The sequence below is a fragment of the Lepidochelys kempii genome, chromosome 3 (assembly GCF_965140285.1).
Source record: "Lepidochelys kempii isolate rLepKem1 chromosome 3, rLepKem1.hap1, whole genome shotgun sequence".
Taxonomy (NCBI): Eukaryota; Metazoa; Chordata; order Testudines; family Cheloniidae; genus Lepidochelys; species Lepidochelys kempii.
Window position 1 is genome coordinate 146,566,315 of NC_136382.1, and position 22,115 is coordinate 146,588,429.

General features: G+C 40.9%; 3 protein-coding genes across 11 annotated transcripts in view; 1 reads left to right on the forward strand and 2 right to left on the reverse strand.

Moving 5' to 3' along the window:
• HEATR5B (HEAT repeat containing 5B) overlaps positions 1-630 on the reverse strand; it is a 96,042-nt gene extending 95,412 nt beyond the window's left edge. For 5 of the 6 annotated variants that reach the window (XM_073338385.1, XM_073338383.1, XM_073338384.1 and 2 more), the window contains exon 1: positions 526-630. The gene's annotated coding sequence lies outside the window, so the exon portion shown is untranslated. Of the gene's footprint in view, positions 1-19; positions 504-525 lie in introns of those variants that run through there. The other variant, XM_073338380.2, reaches the window with a different exon arrangement.
• GPATCH11 (G-patch domain containing 11) lies at positions 301-10,763 on the forward strand. Of its 2 annotated transcripts, XM_073338391.2 has the most exons (9): positions 489-689; positions 2,441-2,524; positions 4,403-4,629; positions 5,588-5,629; positions 5,710-5,830; positions 6,460-6,550; positions 8,417-8,521; positions 9,277-9,358; positions 9,862-10,763. In XM_073338391.2, the coding sequence occupies exons 2-9, from the start codon at positions 2,475-2,477 to the stop codon at positions 9,915-9,917; spliced, it is 774 nt and encodes a 257-aa protein (XP_073194492.1). In that variant the 5' UTR covers positions 489-689; positions 2,441-2,474; the 3' UTR covers positions 9,918-10,763. The 2 variants fall into 2 exon arrangements, with proteins under 2 accessions (XP_073194493.1, XP_073194492.1); XM_073338392.2 differs by lacking the exon at positions 2,441-2,524 and having other exon boundaries at positions 301-689.
• A 1,240-nt stretch (positions 10,764-12,003) lies between these two features.
• Positions 12,004-22,115, reverse strand: part of EIF2AK2 (eukaryotic translation initiation factor 2 alpha kinase 2) — a 42,778-nt gene continuing 32,666 nt past the window's right edge. For all 3 annotated transcript variants that reach the window (XM_073338388.2, XM_073338389.2, XM_073338390.2), the window contains 4 exons: positions 21,513-21,638; positions 20,690-20,788; positions 15,990-16,052; positions 12,004-15,889 (listed from right to left, as the gene is read on the reverse strand). In XM_073338388.2, the coding sequence (XP_073194489.1) occupies positions 15,764-15,889; positions 15,990-16,052; positions 20,690-20,788; positions 21,513-21,638 (414 nt within the window). In that variant the 3' untranslated portion in view covers positions 12,004-15,763. The remainder of the gene's footprint in view (positions 15,890-15,989; positions 16,053-20,689; positions 20,789-21,512; positions 21,639-22,115) is intronic.

The following is a 22,115-nucleotide window of genomic DNA, read 5'->3' on the forward strand; positions in this document are numbered from 1 at the left end:
GTCAGTTCACTCAACACACCAATTGTTGCTTATGGAGTGGTATGATGCAGCAGCCTTCATCCTGAATATGGAGGTACAAGCCCTGGAAACCACAGATCCTAGGATACAACACACACAGGCCACAAAACACTGCTGCGGAGCCATGCTACCCTCCAGGTCCATCACCCCAGCCCCATGGCACCATATGCCACCTCGGCAGGGCCACTCCACCCCTTGGGAACCGCCAGCTCCGGTGTTGCCAGGTCTGGTGAGTTTCATCGCCAGCCGCTGCTGGAGCCCTGCCACCAGGCCGGGCTCTCGGCGAGCCCCGCACGCAGGGCCAGGCTCGCAAACGCGCCCCGCCTCTGTCACTGGCACCGGCCAGGCCCGCCTCAGGCTCTCCGGGGCTCGGGGCAGGATTTCTGGCCGCCGGGGGTGGTCGGCTCCGCCGGCGGCCCCCTTCCCGGCAGCGTCTTCCTGCCCCCGGGCCGCTTCCCCTCCGAGCAGCTCCCCGGGTGCCGCCGAGCCCCCCGGGCCCGCACTCACCCGCCAGCGGCGGCCCCAGCAGAGCCCGACGGGCCCCTCTCAGCAGCGCACCGAGACTCCCCCCGGCGGCAGGAAGAGCCGGGTCGGGCGCAGGCGCAGCCCGGCTCCCAGGAAGCGCCGGAGCAGAGAGTGCGCAGGACCGAGCCCCAGAGAGAGAGCGGGGGGTGAGAGGCCGCCCGGGGGGATGCTGGGAGGTTTTGGGGTGGGGGTGCTGAGGGGGGGTGAGTGGGAATGCTAGGAGGTTTTGGGGTGGGGTGGCTGGGGGTGCTGAGGGGTGGCGGGGGGATGCTGGGAGGTTTTGGGCTGGGGGTGCTGAGGGGTGGCTGGGGATGCTGGGAGGTTTTGGGGTGGGGTGGCTGGGGGTGCTGAGGGGGGGTGAGTGGGAATGCTAGGAGGTTTTGGGGTGGGGTGGCTGGCGGTGCTATGGGGGGGTGAGTGGGAATGCTAGGAGGTTTTGGGGTGGAGTGGCTGGGGGTGTTGAGGGGGGGTGAGTGGGAATGCTAGGAGGTTTTGGGGTGGAGTGGCTGGAGATACTGGGAGGTTTTGGGGGTGGAGGCTGGTTGTGCAGGTAGTAATTGGGGCTTGTAAACTCTTAAGATATGAAGCAAAGCAGCAGTCACTGAACATCAGACTGGCTTTATTTTTTGCCTGATTTTCGGACTCTGCGGGTTATAACTTCCAGATCTTCATAGCTGGAATTCTGCAAAAATGTCTTGTGTTTGTGGTAAAAATGGAAAATGTTGACCTCATGCTTTAGCCCTCCTCCTCCCCCCTCCTTCAAAAAATGTGTCTGTAATTTTACTTAGACGAGATAGGCAAGCTAGTATCTTTTATTGCACCAACTTCTAATTTAATTAAATTGTATTTAATTTTACTTAAGTGACACTTTTTGTAAATTTTGATTTCAGTGGGACTCCTCAGGGTAGTAAGTTAAGCACCTGCCTAAGTATTTGCAGGATCAAGACCCTGTAAGAATACAAAAATATATTTAATTTATTAGGGAAATTTTCTAGGGAATTCAAGATTAAGATGGATGGATATTCCTTTTTATTTTATATCATATGCTTCAATAAAAAAACATCCATTTGCCTTGTGAGCTTGAATGGTTTAAAGAAATGTTGAGATTAAAAAATGTGGGCGTAACTGCCAGGTTAGATGATCTACCAAATGGGTCATCTCCATGGTGATGGTGCAGAAAGTTCAAGATAGTTTTGCCTAAATTCACAAAATCCGAACAAAGTGAGAACATTAACGGGAGCCTAAACTTGATTAAATAGTGAATTGTCTGATGCCTAGTTTTTCAGTGCCCTGGATGCCAATCCTGGCAGAAAAAATGTGGACAAAGAAATTGTAATGCTCTGATGATGTTTAAAACCTCATAAAAGATACAGATTCACCCATTTGTCCTGTGGTATTTATTTAGCTCAAGAAGTATTTAAAATTAAAGAGGAGAAAAGCTTTTTGAATTGTAGACAATTTGGGCAACCACAGAAGAAAATTATGCCAAAAATACCAAGTGTGGATATCGAGGAAAAAGAGGGTCAAGTTAAATCTAGACAAGTGCATTATCAGAGCAACTGACATAGTAGTCTTTTTTTTTCCTAGCTGAGGTGTAACCCTGCTAAAGTAACAATAGTCCCCAAGGTGAGGCTGCCATAGAACTATACTGAGCAAGAGACGAGATCAAGGATGATAACTGAAACATTCATTTCTACCCCTGGTAATTCCCAAAATATCAAATGATAAAACTGCTGTCAGTCCCTCAGTCTAGTAGTGTTTTTTGGCACTTGTCCAGTACTGAATATAGCAAACCTGAACCCGTGAGTTTATCTCAGCCCAAAAACAGTCTTCTTATTTCAATTCCATTCATTTTAAAAAGGTAAAATGTGCAATAAAATATCTTCATTCATTATAGGTAAGAGGATCTGAACAGGGTACACATATTAAACATGGAAGAAGAAGACGACGACTATATGTCTGATTCTTTTATTAATGTGCAGTAAGTAGCTTGCCTAAGTAGATCATACACATCTACATCCAGTAACAATACTGATCATTTTGGGGATTTACTCACTGAGTTTTTCCCTAGTGTTTATGAAGAGCCTGTCATCTCTGAATCAACCATTCTGTCAATTTCCAGGTATCTCATTAAGGGCCAAATCCTCTTTTCATTCTCACCCAAGTCACTGAGAGATTTCAATGGGATGATTCAAATGAGTAGAGCAAGCAGTATTTTGGCCAAATTGAAAATTTAGGCCTAATTTTTCAAAAGTGGCTATTGATATTGGATGCTGCCATTTAAATATTGGATGCCATCTTAAAGGGCCTGGTTTTCAGAGACTGTACCTTTGCTCAGTACCTTCTGAAAATCAGGAGGACCCTTTAAGGTGTCTCAGGTTGGGCACCAAAAATTCAAGGCACCTCAGATCACTAATTACTTCAAAAAAATTGGGCCTCTCCCCCTCTGTACTTTTTTTTTTTTTTTTGCATTTACTATGCCTGTCCTCCAAAATATAAATTATTTGTATGTGGCTAAGGTGGAAAGTTGAGGAGCACTGTATTCCTTACAAGTCTTCACCAGTTCTGTTGTAGAGACATATGTCCAGGTGGAAATGGAAATGAGGCAAGATTAGCTGCCAATGAAACTCTTCTGGTAACTGCCATTTCTCAGCATCAACAGAGTATCCTGAGATCCTAAACAAGAAAGAATTCATCTGAGCTGTATAGTAGTCTAGCAGGCAGGATAAATAACTCTTTCAAAGGATTCTTTCCTTAAGAGCTAATCTTTTAAACTGGTTAGTTATTGTACAGGCAAGAGCATTTCTGTAAGATGCAACCAAACACTTGCATTGAGCTGTATGGGATCCCCTTTGATATGTCAGTTGCATTGCAGAGAAGAGAATGGGAAAAGATAAGTTCTGTAGGGATGGGAGAGCATCCAGATGGAAACACCATTTTGACTGTGTGTTAAAAGTTTACACATAGTCTCTATTTGCAATTATATTACAGAATAGGTAATACAATTATTGTCATTCTTAAAAGTCATTTAAAGGTTTACTCGAGTGAAGCATGTGTGTTTGCAAGATGTGGTAAAGCTACAAGAATTAGTAGGAGGGATTAAGCAACAAGTAGTGTAGCTGAAACTACTTTTAACCTTTTTTTTAGTTTAATTGAGTAGGTTTCAGGTTCTCCATTAAATGTCTGACCTTCAGCTGTAGGGACATTGTTATAGAGGAAATAATTTAATTTCTTTTTTAAGGGAGTTTAATGCACGTTATATTTGACATTTTAGTCATACATCAGAAAAATCAAAGTTATGTTTTCCATGGATTATGAGCAGCCACCATTTTAGAACAAAGTTATTTCTGAGTTTTCAGAGTGAAAAAAATTACGGTAATATTGACCTGTTTTCTTAAGGGTTTCACACATTTATAGTTCAAACAGCACAATGAATTGTATTCAAATTTCTACCACAAACAGAGAGTATGAATTAGAAGTTTTGGCCCAAAAGATAATTTTTGAGTCCATTACAAGCAATTGAAAAATTTGGTATTAGAATGGAAGTGCAGTGATTCAAAGATATGGAGAAATCAGAGCTTAAGATTTTCAATTTAGGCCTCCCCAGTCTTAAAGTCACTCCCCATTCTCAAGTGGTAGCTATATATTTTCTCTGGAGTTTGGACCTTGACAAAAATAAATTTGATGATGAAATTTGGACCTTGACAAAAAATAATTGATTACCCCTGCACTAGAGGTTGCTTATCCAAAGCTGCTCTATGTCCTCGCCATTTCATTGTAATGGATTATGCTGCCATTAAACATTTATTGCCTCTTAATAAAAAAAAAAGACAGTATTAATACTTATTTTTTCCCTTAGACAGGATGTCAGGCCAGGATTGCCAATGGTGAGGCATGTGAAAGAAGCTATTCAAAAAGAAGAAAAGCAGAGAGAAGCTAACCAGAAAAACAGACAAAAGAGCCTAAAAGAAGAGGAAAGAGAGAGACGTGACACTGTGTTGAAAAGTGCTTTAGGAAATGAAAACAAAGGCTTTGCTTTGCTCCAAAAGATGGGGTACAAAAGTGGGCAGGCCCTTGGCAAGAGTGGTAAGTTTGTTAACTTCTAAGAATTTAGATGTATGCCCATTTTTCAAAATGTGGGTTTAAAAGGGTACCTGTTACTAATACCATTCCACCTATCTCTCGATGAATTAAATGAATACCTCTGTAAGAACTCCTGTCTGTTAGCGTAGTTCTTAACTGCCACCTTGGCACAGCAGAAGAAAGCACAGAAGGTGAGAGCAAGCCCTTAAAATCTCTGAAATAAAAAGGGTGAGGGATATGGGGGAATTGGAGGAGAAAGAAACAGTACTGCTACTAACTAAATGGTATTTCAGATGTGGATGATAGTTTACAAGAATCTTACTAGCTGGAGCAGGGCATAGCCTTTTGATTTTGGTGTTCCTTCCAAGCAAGTAATTTTTAATATTAAAGAACCTATTTCCAATCTGCACAAATTTACAGCTTGATTCTGGAAAGGGATCTGTGCACATAGACACTAAGTCCTTCTACACAGAGCCCTAGTGAAGCAAAAATATCATCTGGGATCTATCCAGAGTAAATCACTAGGGGATGAATAAATGTTGCATTCTATGAGTGAATAGTGAGGGCACACTGATGCTTAGTTAGTGAATGTTTGTAAAGTGTGTGAAGATTCTCATATGAAAGATGCTACAGAAGGGTGCAGTGTATTATTAATGATTATTATTAATTACTAATATGTTATGCCTATCAAATTAAGCCATCCTTCTTTGGTGCGTAGGGCAGCAGCCTGAATGAAGCACATAGCAACACTACAATTCAACGGAGAAAATAAGGAATGCCTGATCCGCCAGTCCATTGTCAGTGCACCGTGATGCTTGATTTATCCATCTGTTAAAAAAAAAAAAAAAAAACATAAAAACCAATTGTTCAGTGGCAAAATCTTATGTATACTTGGATCGACTGTGTTTATGATTTGGGGAGAGACCTAACTTCATAAGCTGTCTGCTCTTTTTTCCTACAGGAGAAGGCATTGTTGAGCCTATTCCTCTGAACATTAAAACAGGTGTGTAATATTTACCTCTTATAATTAGTTGGAGTTCACAGTCTCTCAGCTGCTCACAACAGTGTTTTGAACTTAAACAGGCAGAGGTGGGCTTGGTCATGAAGAATTACAAAAGCGGAAAGCAGAAGAAAGGCTAGAAAACTACAGAAAAAAGATTCATATGAAAAAACAAGCAGATGAAGAGGCTGCAGATCAGTTTAGGTAAAATGATTTATTTTCATGTTATTGTAAACATTTTCAGGTAATGTAATAAAGGATCCCGGTTTCACACTTATCTTAAAGTGGTACTAGCTGCCTCAGGTTTGACTATCATCAAAATGTCTTATCAATTCTGAATAACGTTTGTGTGATGAGTGGGCCCTGAGGAGAGTAATTGCCAATTATTTTAAAAGAAAAAATGGTTTGACACAAGAAAACAAAAATACATAAATTCCCTCTGCTGTGCCCCTTAATTACTATGAACATTAGCAATGCTCGGGGACAGACAAAATAATGTATATATTGCCATTTATTAGAGGGTGCAATTTAAACCAGAAATCTGTTTTAAAAACTATTTAAATGTAGCCTCCTCAAGGAAGACACATACATACATATAACTTTACAATTATAAATTTACAATTCTTAAGCTTCAGCATGGTCCTGTTTAGGATGGCCTTCTCTGATCCTATCAGAGAACTGTATGCCTGTACAAAGGAGCAGAGTTACAAATGTTGTGGGGAACTATGGTGTGTCCAAAATCTCAACTCTTTATGTTACAATAAGTTCTTGCCTATAATATGTGAATTTGTTATCTGCCTGTTGATTGTAGCTAGCAACTTTTTTATTGACAGAATGAGATTCAAAAGCAAACAAGAAGAACGTAAGATAGAAGGGGACCTTAGAAAAAGCCAGCGGGCCTGTCAGCAATTAGACACACAAAAGGTAAGGCTAATACGCTGCTTTGGTGTGGAAGGATGGTTTATAGTTTAGAGCTGGCTACAAATTCGTCAGTCTTCATGTACAACAATATTATTTCACTTCTTAACAGTTTTGTATAATATGGGGTGTTACTGGACTGAAGTGGCAATGCCCTGAGATGCCCTGTGTTACCCGGGGACCTCCTGGTGCCAACTGGCAGAGGGCACAGGGTACATAAGGGTTACAGGGATCCCATGGGTCTAGTATCTACATCCTAGTTCACCAAAGGATGTAATGCAAGATCTCTACTGAAAGCTTGTGTCACACTGGTCATCATGATCATTATGAAATTTATTGATGGATAATATGTAAGGAGTTACGTGTGTGTGTGTGTATATACACACACACAGAAAATGATGTTCTTACGGTGTGTATGTGTGTGTATATATATACACACACACTGAAAATGATGTTCTTACAGTTTCTGACTTGGAGCTGGTCACCAAAAGGTGTTAAACAAGTTTCTTTCAAACAAGAAACTTTTCTGGCTGACTGGCTATATGCAGATTGAGTGATGTGTACTTCACAATGAATGCCTATCTACAGTCTGAAAAAAATACTAATCAAGTGATTGCAAAGTCTCCAGGGGGAGATTCTAGACAGGAAAAAAACAAGGTATGGGGGATTACCCTTTTTACAAGTAAAGACAGTGGATTGGTGGAACTATATCTGGGGGTGCAGAGGTAACCCAATTATCCTTCATCTAGGAAGTAAGTTGACCATGTGTTTGCCTTATGAAAAAAGGATGACAGCCAGGCTTTGCTGAAAAACACTGGGAAGACTTTGGGGTGAGCTAAACTTAATTAAAGAAGGGCGTGTCTTGTTAATTAAGTTTAGGCTCTGGTACCTGTGTTATGATTTTATTTTGTATGTAACCCTTTGTTTCCAATATTTCTGCATGCTATGATTTGAATCTTTGTTAAATAAACTTATATTTTCTCTGTAAACAAATCTAAGTGTTGTATCTTAAGCAGTGCTGTGATCTAAAGTATAACTGGCAAGCAGGGGTGGACTGTTCCTTTGGGAGCAGAGGATCTGGGAATTATGTGAATGTCCAGTGGAACAGATGCTGGACACACCAAGCGTATCCTCAGAGGGCTTAGGAGTTGGTGTGTGCCTATTGCCAGCTTGCTAGTAGCCAGCCTGGGGGAATGCTGCACTGCGAGAGCCTGTGTCCCATGGTCTAATAGAGCTTATATGCGACAGAAGTTACATCCTTGGGCTTAGAGACAAGAAATATGTTCCATGTGAATTCATTTTGGTGTGTAAGCTTTTTAAGGATACTTCAGATATCAGCTAGAAGGCCTCTTCCACCTTACTAACCATTTACTATTTTTATGTCTCGTGGTAGCTTGTGTCAGGCTTCTCAGTCTGGCTCAGAGGAGGCTGCTCACCTGCCATCCTAGGTGAGGGAGGAGCTTCACAATGATGGGCATGTGCAGACTCAGGATTTTGAACTGTAAAGTCATAAAAAGAGCCTTCTGAAAGTGGACATGGGCAATAAAGAGAACCAGTGACAAAAGAAACAAGAATAGTTTGCTGTGCAGTCTTGAACTTTACTAGCATATCTGGCACAAAAGTTTATTTTAATAAAAACTTTAAATTTGTTTTTAAAAAGCAACAAACCCACAGATAACCCTTGCTGTGGTCCAATGTGATCTAAATTCGATCAGTTCTGTTCTTGAAGCTTCAGTGTCTCAAGATCATACTTTATAACAAAGTTTATAAAGTGATACTTGTCCCATTATAAACTGCATTCATCAGGCATCTGCTGGAGAAACCTATAGCGACAGAGAGAACTTTGCTTGTAATTTTTTTTTTATTTTTAAGGATATTAACGTTCCCAAGGAGATTTGGTACTGGACAGAACCTGAGCAAGAAGAAAAAGATCAAGAGGAGGAAGAAAAGGATGAATACAAAGGTTCAGACTTAAGTGTGAGTGCTGAAACAGAAGTTAGTATGAAGCGGTCTTTATTTGTAAAACATGTATGTGTGTATTAAAGTTCTAAGTGGTCTCTCTTTCTGCCTTGCAAAGTGATTTTGCAATAATATTAGGTGGAGTATAAAGCATGATTGTACTGATTTGGAGTAAAAGAGCAAAATTAAATAGCACTACCTCACCTTTGGGCCAAAATTTTCAAAAGAGTAGTGATTTTGAGTGTCTTATTTTTAGGTGCCCAATTTTACACTTTATGGGTCTAGTTTTCAGAAGATGCTGAGTAATTGCCTCTAAAAATCAGGGCCCTCAAAACAGTCAGTTTTGAAAATTATGTCCTTTATGCCCAAGAACCCACCAGTGGTGTTATTCTAATGAGTTCAGTCTGTGGCGGAGGTGGGTGATAAAAAGAATCCTATCAGGAACATCATTCAATTGAAGTAGGATATTTTTAGTTGTTTAGTAGGTGAAAATAAAGAACAAGCCAACGTCCTTTCACCAGCTAGTTCTCCATAGATCATCGGTGCACCACAAGCCACAATTTGGAGACTTGGGCTGTAGTATCAGTTACAGTGTACTAAGGTTTCCATGTTTTTGATTGCAGTATCGTGTGATCTTTTCTTAGCGAGCCCTTTTGAGCCACAGAACTATTGATTAGCAGGGAAGACAGTGTACCCCAGGGGCTCATCCAGGACTGTGATTGTAATTCCTTCTCAAAGCTATAAAATATATTTCTCTGTATGTATATATACAGGTAATAGAGAAGTTACAAATCCTGACTGCCTATTTAAGAGAAGAGCATCTTTATTGTATCTGGTGTGGAACAGCCTATGAGGGTAAGAGTTAAATCCATCTTGGATATAATTTTCCTTTGGTTATGTATTTGGAGCCGTATCCTGCAATTCTTATTTATTCATTCTTTACCCCAGCAAAACTCCCATGGAGGCCAGTGCCACTAATGATATCCTTGGAAGTAACTTTTGTATATATTGGTTGAATTCAGTCATTTCTCTTCTCTTGGGTTCCAGGACTAGTGAACGGTCAATAATGGGCTCTGAATCAATATTTTGTGGCCAAATTGGTAACATTCTCCTCTGAGACATCCCTCATCAATCCCACCTGAGCATCACTTTTCTATTTTATAAGTTTATAAGAACTTCAACCTACAACCCCATTTGGAATTAACTTAATCTGTTTGTGTTGTTTCTCCAGTGTTAGATTAGCACATCACTTTTCTTCTGACTCCCCACCCCTCTCTTATTTTAAATAAGATTTGGAAGATTATAGATCTTTTCTTCACATACCTGAAATATTAATCTTATTTTCCTTTATACTGTAGAGGCTGCAGATTTATCTTCAAACTGCCCTGGAGATAGTTCAGCAGATCATGACTAAAATCTTTATAATAAAAGGAACGCTGGAAAAATATTGTTGATTCACAGCAGTATTTTAAAATATCTCCATGGGACATCAAGAATTCACACAAGTACACAGGTGGAAAGACATATTGAAAGATTCAGAGCACACACTTTTGAAAGCACAGAAGCATTTGTAGATTTTGGATTTTTTTTAAAGTGAAGCTAGTCATTGAACTCACTATTTAATAGGAATTACAAATTTACATATGTACTTAATGCAAAATAATTTAGGTTGAGGCAGGAGTTTTGCAGGTTTCTACCAAACTAAAAACTAGTTGGTACTATCTCTGCAATTCCAGTCTTGCCCCTCAGAGGACAGGCAGCTAACTGCACCAAATTGTTATGGTTTATTATTTCTGTACGCCTCCAGTTGGAGGTACCTAGGTTCAGACTGCTAAATTTGTGTGTGAGAGAGATTGTGAACGGATGGAGATTGGAAATGGACAGTACTTGACTTTGTAACCAACATTTTAAAGGCTTCGTTGGGGAAATAAACACTGCCCTTCGTTTCCCACATAACATAAAGCATGGAATAGAAGATAATCAGTTGACAGTGAATATTGGTTAAGTCTTTATAGTATACAGTGTTAGACAAGTCATTTAACATGCGTCCTCCATGAGGATGTCTGATTTGAATCTTAAGTTTATTTTTGTCAACATAATCAGCCAGACGTGAATGCTGATGGTTGAAAATGGTCTGACCTTGTATCAATCACTGTTGCTTAATGTAAATGTGGATGTTTGCATAGAAACTCTAAATTTCATCAATTTAGCGGGTATTTTTAAAGTGTTTTGTTCATAATTAAACAGCTTTTTGTAACTATCTTTTTGTCCAACTTGGTTCCATTCAATCAATACCTACTGAACAGTGGCAGCATTGTCTATGAGCAGCAACTGCTAGTAGAAGTAAATCCATAATGCTGACAGAAAAAGGAGCTGAACTAGAAGAATTAGCTTTTACTGTAAGGCAGGCAGCAGCTTGTTAGACACATCATAGAGTTGGACTGAGACAACCACCTACCCATCAGTTGTGGTGAACAGAGACTTTACTGTTGTAAATCTTGAAGTTTAATGGGCAAGTGGCAGAGGACCTCTTAGTTATTCCATGCCAGTAAGATGTTGTAACAGGGCACATTCACGTCTCACAAGCACCCCCTTGGCTGAGTGCATGTGCTCTCTCTGTTTGTGGTAGGTCTGCGGTGACTCAGCCCTCCGGCCAAGTCTCACGTGTCTGAATGTGTAGGCAAACAAACCCCCTCCAGAAAAAACAGTCCAAGAGGGGTCTATCCCAGTATCCCTTGGTTGGAATATCTCTTTAGCCCTCCCTGGGCTCGGCTCACAATCAATCCAGTAGTCCCCCAACCCTGGTATGAGGGCTTTCTCTCTGAAGACTCTTCACCCTCATAGGGCCTTTCTGACCACAGCTCTCCAGCTAGGCTACTGCAGTTCAGTTCCCGCTCTGGGGTGCTTCAACATCCAGGCCACTTTGCCCAGTGGCTAATGGGGGGGGGAGGGACCCAGGCCAACCCACTACTCTGGGTCCCAGCCCAGGGACCCTATTGAGAGCAGCCATCCACTGTGTCCCTCATCTAAGTCGGGCCACTGCTCTAATTCCCTGGTCCGCTTCCCCTTGGCCCCATTGCCATCTTCACCCTTCTCACTCTCCCCGGCTTGTGGCAGCACTGCCCTGTCCCAGATCCTGCAGCTCCCTCAGCCAGTTACACACCATCCACACTCCTCCAGCTCCAGCAAGGGAATGAACCTACTCTTGCCCTGCAGGTTCATCTTATCGGACCTGCTGGGTCCTGATTGGCTGTGTCGCACACAGCCACTCTAGGCAGCTCGGAGGATCCTTTCCACTGCCCTTTTCTGGGACGGGGTGTGGCAGGGCCACAAGACCTTCAGCAGATGGCCTCAGAAGGTCTGGTATACCCTGTCACAGATGAATATTACAGAACTTTCCCTGAGAGGAAAGGAAATCCAATTAGGTGGCTTTTCTCTGGGCTAGGATATACTCTCACTGGCATCTTGAGTCATTAGGAAAGAGGAATTTGTCCAAAAAGGAAGATTTCAAACATTTGTTTTAATGGGGAAGCAGCAAACACTTACAGTCACCTCACAACGAATGAGCAAAGCTTACATGTATTCTCATTTGTTACAGAAGAATGCACCACAAGTTTAGAATTTATATAAAATTGAACACTGGATAGCAGGCCAGCACCAAAATTTCCCTACTTCAGAGAGCACAGACTTAAGAACACATCTGCTATCCTGCAGTGGCTGGGTTTTTTTTTCAGGCATACTATTCATTCTAATACTTGATCAGTATAAGAACAAAAATTGTGAATTTATCCACTGTTTCTAAGAATCAAAATAGTACTTTATCTACAAACCTAACATTGTAAATTTGGGCCCTGTTTTTGCAATGAGGTCTGTAAGTGGACCAATGGATTCCTACAAAGGCACAAGGATATCAGCAGGCAGATCTCTTCTCACTGCAAGACTGGGGCCTTAATTTCTACAAACAGCTTTTAAGGAATGATTATGTTACCCTTTGGCACTGACATGTTGCTATGATGAAAGCGTTAAAAATGCCTGTAACAACCTGATTCCTACCTCCAACTGCTCTTTATAAGCACAGCCAGGGCTTTACTATTAAAACATGCCCGCCAAAAATCTAAAGTGCTTGAACTATGCAACCCAATGTTAAAGACTCAACTGAACTCCTTGATCTTATAGGACAGGGTTGGTATCCTGGGGGAAGAGAGAAAAAGATTGGGAGTGCAGGGAGGGGATGGTATTTACTGGGGTCACTCTCCCTCTCCACAACTTATTGGAGATTGTTTCCTTAATCTGAAGGTCCCTTGGCCTCTTACTGATAGCACTCTCCCTTCCCTCCACAACTACTTTGTCTGTGGCACCTGCCTCACCACAACTCATCTCCATGCATAGGTGCTGGAACTTGGGAGTGCTGCAGCACGCCCTGGCTTGAAGTGGTTTCCATCATATACAGAGTTTACAGTTTGGTTCAATAGCTCTCAAGAACCCCATTATACAAACTGTTCCAGCGTCCCTGTCTCCATGTGGTATATATAGTTGGAGAGTGAGGTGGTGTCACAGACTCTTCTCCTGGGAAGTAGACAGAGATTGGAGACCACATAATTACTATGAGGCTGCTACTGAGGGAACATTGTGGAGCCCAAGCAATTGACACAGCTGACTTGGGCAGGATGTGGATTTACATTTCAGAGACAAATCCCAATCTTCAAAAGACAAAAACTAGATCTTACGTGTTAATTCAGTTTTCAAACTGTGGAGGTGTAGAGGAATATTTGGGAGAGGGGGAGAAGGCAAGTGGCGGGGCTTGAGGAGGAAGTACCACCTCTACCCCGACTCGCCTCCTTTTGTCTGGGTTTGGGGGGCATAACCAAAAATTGTAACTCAAAGGGAGGCTCAGCTCAAAAAGTTTGAAAACTGCTGTGTTGACTCATTGTGACACCTGGTTTCTATAAAGTGAATCGTTAAACTGAGCTTTAATTCTCAAAGGGACCCATTCTTTAAGAGCCTAAATATTTTTAAATTCTTCATTGTTTGAAACACCCTCATCGTATTAGCATTATTTATACAGCACCAGCAATTTGTTAATAATTTAACATTCAGGTATAAAGACAAAAAGCCCAAAAAGCTTGCAATCTTCAAATATGTATAACATTTCTAATGCTTTTTTACCAAATTTAATCATTTTCCATTTGGCAAACATTAACTTGTCTGGTGTCTTTAAGTGAAGTGAAATTCATTATACTAATGTAATAAAAATAAACTTCAAAAGTGCTTTAACAGATATTTTGGTCTATGTGCCAGCAACAAGCATATTAGCTATTGCTAATTATATGTAGATACCAATCGGCCACTGAAGAGCACACAACACAGACCTTGTCTAGAGAAAACTTCAGCTATTTTCCCATACTGTCAGACAGTAATAAAGACAGATGAACCTTCTCTACACAAGAGGCTATATAGTCACAAAGGGGACTTGTAGGTGCCCTGCCTTTTAGTGGAATTCACAGTCCTGAGTTAGGCACAATGTACAATGCATGGGGAGAGTTAGAATGGGATTCACAAAAGCCAGTCCACTGAGCCTACCTAGCTTAGGTGGAAATGCTGTGGAGAGGGATATGGCCTATGCCAGGGATTCTCAACCTTTTTCTTTCTGATGCCCCCACAACATGCTATAAAAACTCCACGGCCCACTTGTACCACAATAACTTGTTTTCCGCATATAAAAGCCAGAGCCGGCATTAGGGGATAGCAAGCAGGGCAATTGCCTGGAGCCCCATACCACAAAGGTCCCTGCAGAGCTACATTGCTCAGGCTTCAGCTTCAGCCCCATGTTATCGGCTCTGGGTCCCAGGCTTCGGCCCCAGGCTTCAGCCCCATATGGTGGGGCTTCAGCTTTCTGCCCCATATGGTGGGGCTTCAGCTTTCTGCCCTGGGGCCCCAGCGAGTCTAACACTGGCCCTGCTTGGTGGACCCCCTGAAAGCTGTTTGTGGCCTCCCAGGGGCTTAAGGGAGTTGAATGCTTAAGTCCCAACTAGAGGGAGACACCTATCTCCACTTGGGATTCACACCTTTCTCCTGGACTTAGGCACCTACGCCAGGTCAATTATTTTTCATGAAAAACCACAAAGGAAGATCACCCCATAGCACAGCACTTAGAGCCCTCACACAGGATGTAGGAGATCTGGGGTCAAATCTCTACACTGCCTGATGTGGAGAAGGGACTTGAACTTGAGTTTCCTACCTCCCAGGTGACTGATCTAACCACTAGAGTCACTCAAATTCTTTCTCTGGCCCTATGAATATTTCATTAGCTAATACAAAGTAGAGCGGCTTCAACAAGAGATTGAAACCAGTGGTTTGGATACTCTCCTGGGAGGTGGAAGGACCCAGCAGAGTAGAGATTTGACCCCAGGTTTCCCACATCCTGAGTGACCATGTCCAGCCACGAAAAGTTGGGAGCCTCTGGGACTTCACCAGTAGAAACTTAGTCACCTTGGGACTTTAGGGGCCTACAAGGTTAGATGGCAGCTGAGCAGTGATTTTGTAAGTACAAGAGATGCCTAAATGTTGGACTTAGGTGCCTAACTGCTACACTAGGCACCCAAGTCCCTCTTGTGAACCTAGCCCTAGCACTCCCACCCATACAGCCAGAAGTGGCAATTTTTCCTAAAATTTCCTACTGCAAAAAAGCCACAATATTTCTAGGTGACATAAAAATAAATGGTTACTGCTGGGAGAGAGCAAAAGATTTAAAACAGCAGGCAGCAGCAAACTTAAGTATAAAAGGTCAAATCCTGCCTCCTTCATACTTATGGAAATAAGCACTGGACCTGCTGACGTTCTGTTGTACAGCAGGGGCAGACTGTAGACGGACCTCTCCACCCCATGAAGTACCATGGGGTAATACTGCACAGTGGTTCCCTCGTCAGCCAAGGATGAACATAACTATGGGTCCATGACTGCTGATCCACCTGTAAAACACGATACCCACCACCTGCCCAGAGGTGAGAAAGGGCAGGGGCACAAGGCTCCAGACTATGGGGTATAAAGCAGAAATTTATACTGATGCTCTGGATCACAAGAGGCTTTCATTCCCCCAATCCCTGCAGAGATCCCCATGTAAAGCCAAGTTTTGTGCAGGACAATAGGATTGAACCTAAGATTCCAAATATGTTTGTCACATTTCAGCAATTTTAAGGGGGGCGGGGGGGAGTCAAATTCTAGACCAAAACAGAGCTTATGCTGTTCCTTTAAACAGGGTGCCTAACACGTATGTATGTTCTTTGTATCTGGATTCTTTTTAGCAACAAACTTCAAAAGCTCCAGTACACCAGATGCCGAAGGTCTCTTTGCAACGTCTTTTGAGAGCAATTGCTCAATTATGTGTTTCTGTAAAAAACAAACAAACAAGGTACAGTATATATTAGAGGAAATAAAATTCTGAACATGAATAATGAGGAAATAGATGAAATAATGTGTTATACTGTACCTCTGCCGGAAATTTCTTGCTGAACTCCTCTGGAAGTACACATTCTCTTATTTTGTGCCACTCCTAAAAACGACACCAAATAATTTTTTTAGTATGATATTTTCATTGACTACATTTTGAAGCTCTGCAATTGAACCACACAAAGTATGAAAACAAAATAATCACAAAATGTAGTGATAGGGAGAGAGCGAGTCTTCAGAAGACAGCATTTGTCAAAGGAAGTATCTGAAAGCTTTCAATTTGGCTGTAAGGTGTTTTTAAAAGTGTTCTGTAAAGCTTTGAGTTTGACGACTTTTTCACCTTATGAGCCTCAAGGTCCATGAAGACCTGCTTCTGCCTCATTTTTGTCAAATCCCTGGTTCTCACTGTCAATTAAAAAAAACCAGTAGTTCTGCATCCCAAACCCCGTGGAAAAATCTACAGGAGAGGACTTTAACTCTGCCCCTGCGGGCATCATTGCTACTTGTGAGACAAGGGGATGCAAATAGCATTCCCCCCACCACACACACAATCTTTACTTTTAACATTGCTACAGTGTTTCAGAGAATGCAAGACAGGGAAGGGAGGTAGGCAGGAAAGAAAAAAAATCTCAGACTCAGATTACAGTCTGTGATTAATATGTCCATGGGCTTTATGGTTACTATCTCACAGAAAATATAAAATATAACGTGGAGGACTTATGTTACACACACACCATGAATGCCATTAGAAAAATTCAAAAACACCTTTTTAAGTCACTTTTAAATAATCAGTGCTAAGTCACAATGACCAACATTTTTAAACCCAGGTGCCTAAAATTATGCTCCTAAATACGTATTTAGGTACATAAACAGAAGTGGCCTAATTTTCAAAGATGCTGAGCAACCCTCACTCTAAATTAAGTCAGTAACAGTGGCAGGTGCTTTGTACCTTTGAAAAATCAGATCACATCTAGTTAGGTGTTCATATATGGATTTAAGAGCTTAATTTCAGGCACAGTTTTCAGGTTTGAAAATTTTAGCTATGCTCCCTGCCCCAAAAAGCCTGTCACTGAAGACAAGACATAACAGAGGAAGGTGACCAGCATTAGGAAGGCAGGGGAAAGAGAATCACAGAATATCAGGGTTGGAAGGGACCTCAGGAGGTCATCTAGTCCAATCCCCTGCTCAAAGCAGGACCAATCCCCAACTAAATCAAGAGGACAAGCATTACAGCAAAAAGGATAAAGGTAGCATCAGAGGTCTAATTTTAAAAAATAATGCTGAAGGCAAAGACAGAAACCTCTGTTTTGGTCATCAGACACATGCCTGTTGACCAATTCCTATGGTCCTTACTTGAGCAAAACTCTCACTGACTTCAAAAGGAAGTTTTGCCAGAATGAGGGCTGCAAAATAAGGTACCCCAGAGATTTAGTATAGCACGTATCAGACTAGCCATTTCCCTTTTCCCCTCCCCTCAATGTAATTTGACCTGTCAGCAAATCCAGTCAAAAAGCATCCCAGACATCAAGAGTACAAAGCAGGGTGTGTAGGTTACTAGCTGCAGAGTGCTTCAGTCCCATGCGGGTAAATGCAATATATATTTTACAGGACAGGAGGATAGTTTTATAGTTAGGCACTGGACTGGGATGTAGCTCCAGGTTCAATTTCTGTCTCTGCCACAGACTTACTGTGTGACTTTGCGCAAGGCCCCAATCCTGAAAAGACTGAAACACATGTGTAAGTTTATGCACCTGAGTAATACCATACACTTCAATAAGACTACTCATGTGCATAAAGTAGAGCCGGTAAAAAAGGTTTACTGATGAAAAATGTCTTTTTAATTAAAATTAAAAAAAAGGGCAAAAAATGTTGGCAGCAATATTGATTTCAAAAATCATTTTTTTAAACAAAAAGTGAAACAATTTGTTTCAAATAAAAACTTGTTTAATTTTTGAACAAGTGTTTTTTTGCGGGGGGTTCTCTCTTATCTTCTCTTTTTTCTCCCCTCCCTTATTCTTACCCTTTTGGAGGATAAAGGGAGAGAAGAGATAGTGAAAATCAAGCAAAACACCTAAATTCTAACATTTTCTTGCTTTTTGAACGTTGAAAAAAAATTCAGTTTGACAAAAGCAACTTGTTTTTTTCCCATGGAAAAAAATTTTAAGATTTTTTTTTTAATTTCTCATTTAAAAAAAAATATATATATACCCTTTACAACCCAGCCCTAGCATAAAGTTACACACATGGTTAAAAGAACAGGAGTACTTGTGGCACCTTAGAAACTAACAAATTTATTTGAGCATAAGCTTTCGTGGGCTAAAACTGACTTCATCGGATGCATGCAGTGGAAAATACAGTGGGAAGATTATAATATATATATATACACACACACACACACACACACACACAGAGAGAACATGAAACAATGGATGTTATCATCACTCTCATTAATGTGAGCTATTACCAGCAGGAGAGAAAAATAACCTTTTGTAGTGATAATCAAGATGGGCCATTTCCAGCAGTTGACAAGAACGTGTGAGGAACAGTAGGGGGGAAAAATAAACATGGGGAAATACTTTTACTTTGTGTAATGACACGTCTACTCCCAGTCTTTACTTAAGCCTAATGTAATGGTGTCCAGTTTTCAAATTAATTCCAATTCAGCAGTCTCTCGTTGGAGTCTGTTTTTGAAGTTTTTTTGTTGTAATATTGTGACTTTTAGGTCTGTAATCGGGTGACCAGCAGTCTCTCTTTGGAGAGACTGCTGAATTGGAATTAATTTGCAACTGGACAACATTAAATTAGGCTTGAATAAAGACTGGGAGTGGACGTGTCATTACACAAAGTAAAACTATTTCCCCATGTTTATCTTTCTCCCTACTGTTCCTCACACATTCTTGTCAACTGCTGGAAATGGCCCATCTTGATTATCACTACAAAAGGTTATTTTTCTCTCCTGCTGGTAATAGCTCACCTTAACTGATCACTCTCGTTATAGTGTGTATGATAACACCCATTGTTTCACATTCTCTGTGTGTGTGTGTGTGTGTGTGTGTGTATCTTCCTACTGTATTTTCCACTGCATGCATCCGATGAAGTGGGTTTTAGCCCATGAAAGCTTATGCTCAAATAAATTTGTTAGTCTCTAAGGTGCCACAAGTACTCCTGTTCTTTTTGCAGATACAGACTAACACGGCTGCTACTCTGAAACACGTTGTTAAGTATTTGGAGGATCAGGGTCTTAATCTCGCTGTACTTCAGTTGCACACCTGTAAAATAACACAATATTTCTTTACCTCACAGGGTTTTTGTGAGGATAAATAATGATACACTCAGATACCATAGTGCTGAGGGCCACATAAGTATCTCAATTCATATCGCTTGCTCTCTCTTCCCGTCTCTGATGGAGATTAAGTTTGCTGTACTAGACAGCAGAGCTGTCTGACAGACTAGATAGCAAATAGACAAGGAGTACTTGTGGCACCTTAGAGACTAACAAATTTATTTGAGCATAAGCTTTTGTGAGCTACAGCTCACTTCATTGGATGCAACAGATAGCAGATGTAGCCAATGATTTTAGTTTATTGTTCATTTATTGTGTGATGTTATGATTAATCAATGTCATATATATTCATTGTATGTTAATTAGAGTTAATTTGTAGGATTATAGAAGTATAAGATTGATCAGTATTTAGAGGAATTGTACCGGGTAAAAGTAAGTAGGGTGGAAACGCAAGGCCTACAGGCTGAGGCCTGTAAGATTTTAGCTTACCCATACTAGGCCATCAAATTAAGAAATGCTGATATAACTAAGTGACCGAAGAATAACCCGATGCCCTAAGATTACGGGAAAAGATGTACCAGTGGGTGATATTGCAAAAAATTAACAGTAAAAGTAATTTTTTGCTTACAAGATACCCAGTAATCACGTTTTGCTAACACATGCCCTAACCGCAGGGTGCTTGATGTGCAGAAATGCTAATGAGGTATAGTCAGAATTACATTATAAAAAAGGGTGCCTAGATTAGGAAAATTGAGCTTCCTATGGGAAACTCCAGCAGGAACCATCCCTCTACTAATAATCAATTCATGAGAGACCTATCAGACCCTAACACTTGTTAAGGATGTGAATCGAACTATATTTGTAACTTGTGCGTAGGTTTGGAAAGAATTTCTGTATGCTTGGGTATTCAAAACTTTAACTGAAACTTTAATAAAACTTGTAAAACAGACTAGATCTTGTACTCGTGAATGTCTGTGTGGTCACTACCCTTGGTCTTTATGTGTTCCTAGAGACTCTAAATCTGAAGCAAGTAGCAAAGGTGACTTTCACTCTGTTAAGATTGAAACTGTAGGTGCCAGAGCTGATCCCAGGGTGGTGTAGTACCACATTACAAAATTCACTTTAAATAAAATGAAAGACTACACAGAGGTGACAAACAGAGAGCACCAAAACACATTGACAAGTGAATGGTGCTAGGGTAATTTTTGTTTTAAATTTTGAAGACAGCTTTTATTCACAAAAGTAATATGAATATGTGGGCCTCACTGAAATGAATTTTCAGGAAGGACAAGAATGAAGAGAGGATGAACACCTGATGTACTGGTATAAGGAAGGTATTCCAGACATATGGGGCAATAAGGAACACTACATAATATACAAGTAATACGTCAAGTCATATTTTGCCTTATATAGTTTTCTTCTGACCTACTTTTCATTAATAATTTAAGATTACTTACCTGAAATTTTTCAGCATCAGTGGAAAATATCCAAAGAATTTCAAAGAGAATTAATCCTAGTGCAAATATATCCACTTCCTGTCCATATTTGTCTCCAGCCTGTGATGATTACAATAAAAATAGCATATACCAGACATGCCTTTTAGGTCTAAAAATGTATCATAATTGAAGTGTTTTCATACAATTCAATTCTGCAGTATTTATACAAGCTAAAATCCCTATGAAGTCAATGGGAGTTTTGCCTTAGGACGGCATGATTGGGACCACCAGGCCCTCATACAAGTCCTTAAATCTCTGTGCCAAAGATGCCCCATCTGTGAAACAGAGATAATATTTACTGTTAAGTAAAATGAAATATACAGACTTTAAAGCATCCATAGTCCCACATACGTAGGATAAGTAATTGATTCCCCCTTCCAGATAGGGAATCAGACACAGAGATTCTAAGGCCAAGATTTTCAATAATGGATGCCTAAAGTTACCCAAATTCACATTTCGGTACCTAAATTAGTGGCCTGATTTTCAAAATTGCTGATCACCCACAGCTCCCACTGACTTCAAACTTTGTAACGTAAGACAGTATCAATGAGAGAGGATCACCTCATTTCACAACTGACTTGTGCAATTTGCTTCAGATTTTCCAGTTTAAAAAAAAAAAAAAATCTATCCTGGTTTAGGATCACACCTGGAAAACTTTAGGCAACTGGTTTAGTACTGGAGAAATTAGGACAGGGATGGCTAAATCTGGACTTAAATGCAAGGATAACTATGGAGACACTCATATCTTCTGATGTCTTACTATTAAACCTGCAGTAACAGTTACCTGTTCTGGGCTCATATATGATCTTGTTCCCTTTTCTGTTGTCCGTAGGTCATCTGTCATTGAAGTTACAAGTCCAAAGTCACCTATTTTTATTTTATTTTCACGAGATATGAATATGTTGAGGGGCTAAAAAGGACAATTGAAAAAAATGTCTCAGTTTCACGTTACAAACTTTTAGCACCAGGAAAAAAATCAGTCATAGGGTACTTCAGTGGAAGAGTTGCTAAACAGTCAAGGAAATGATTAGGAGTTATGTATCAAAATAAAAACTGTTGGTTTAACAATGAGATTTTAAACACACTAGTCAAAATTTGAAATCATGACTGCCATAATAACTAATTGTTCTCATTTGCACATACAGTTAAGTACTAGCAGTGGTTTTCAAACTTTTTTTCTGGTGACCCAGTTGAAGAAAATTCTTGATGCCCACGACCCAGTGGAGCTGGGGATGAGGGGTTTGGAGTGTGGGAGGGGCTCAGAGCTGGACCAAAGGGTTGGGGTACGAGGGTGGGGCCAGGAATGAGGGGTTCAGAGGGTTGGGAGGGGGCTCTGAGCTGGGGCAGGGGTGTGGAAGGGGGTCAGGGCTCTGGGCTGAGGCCGGGG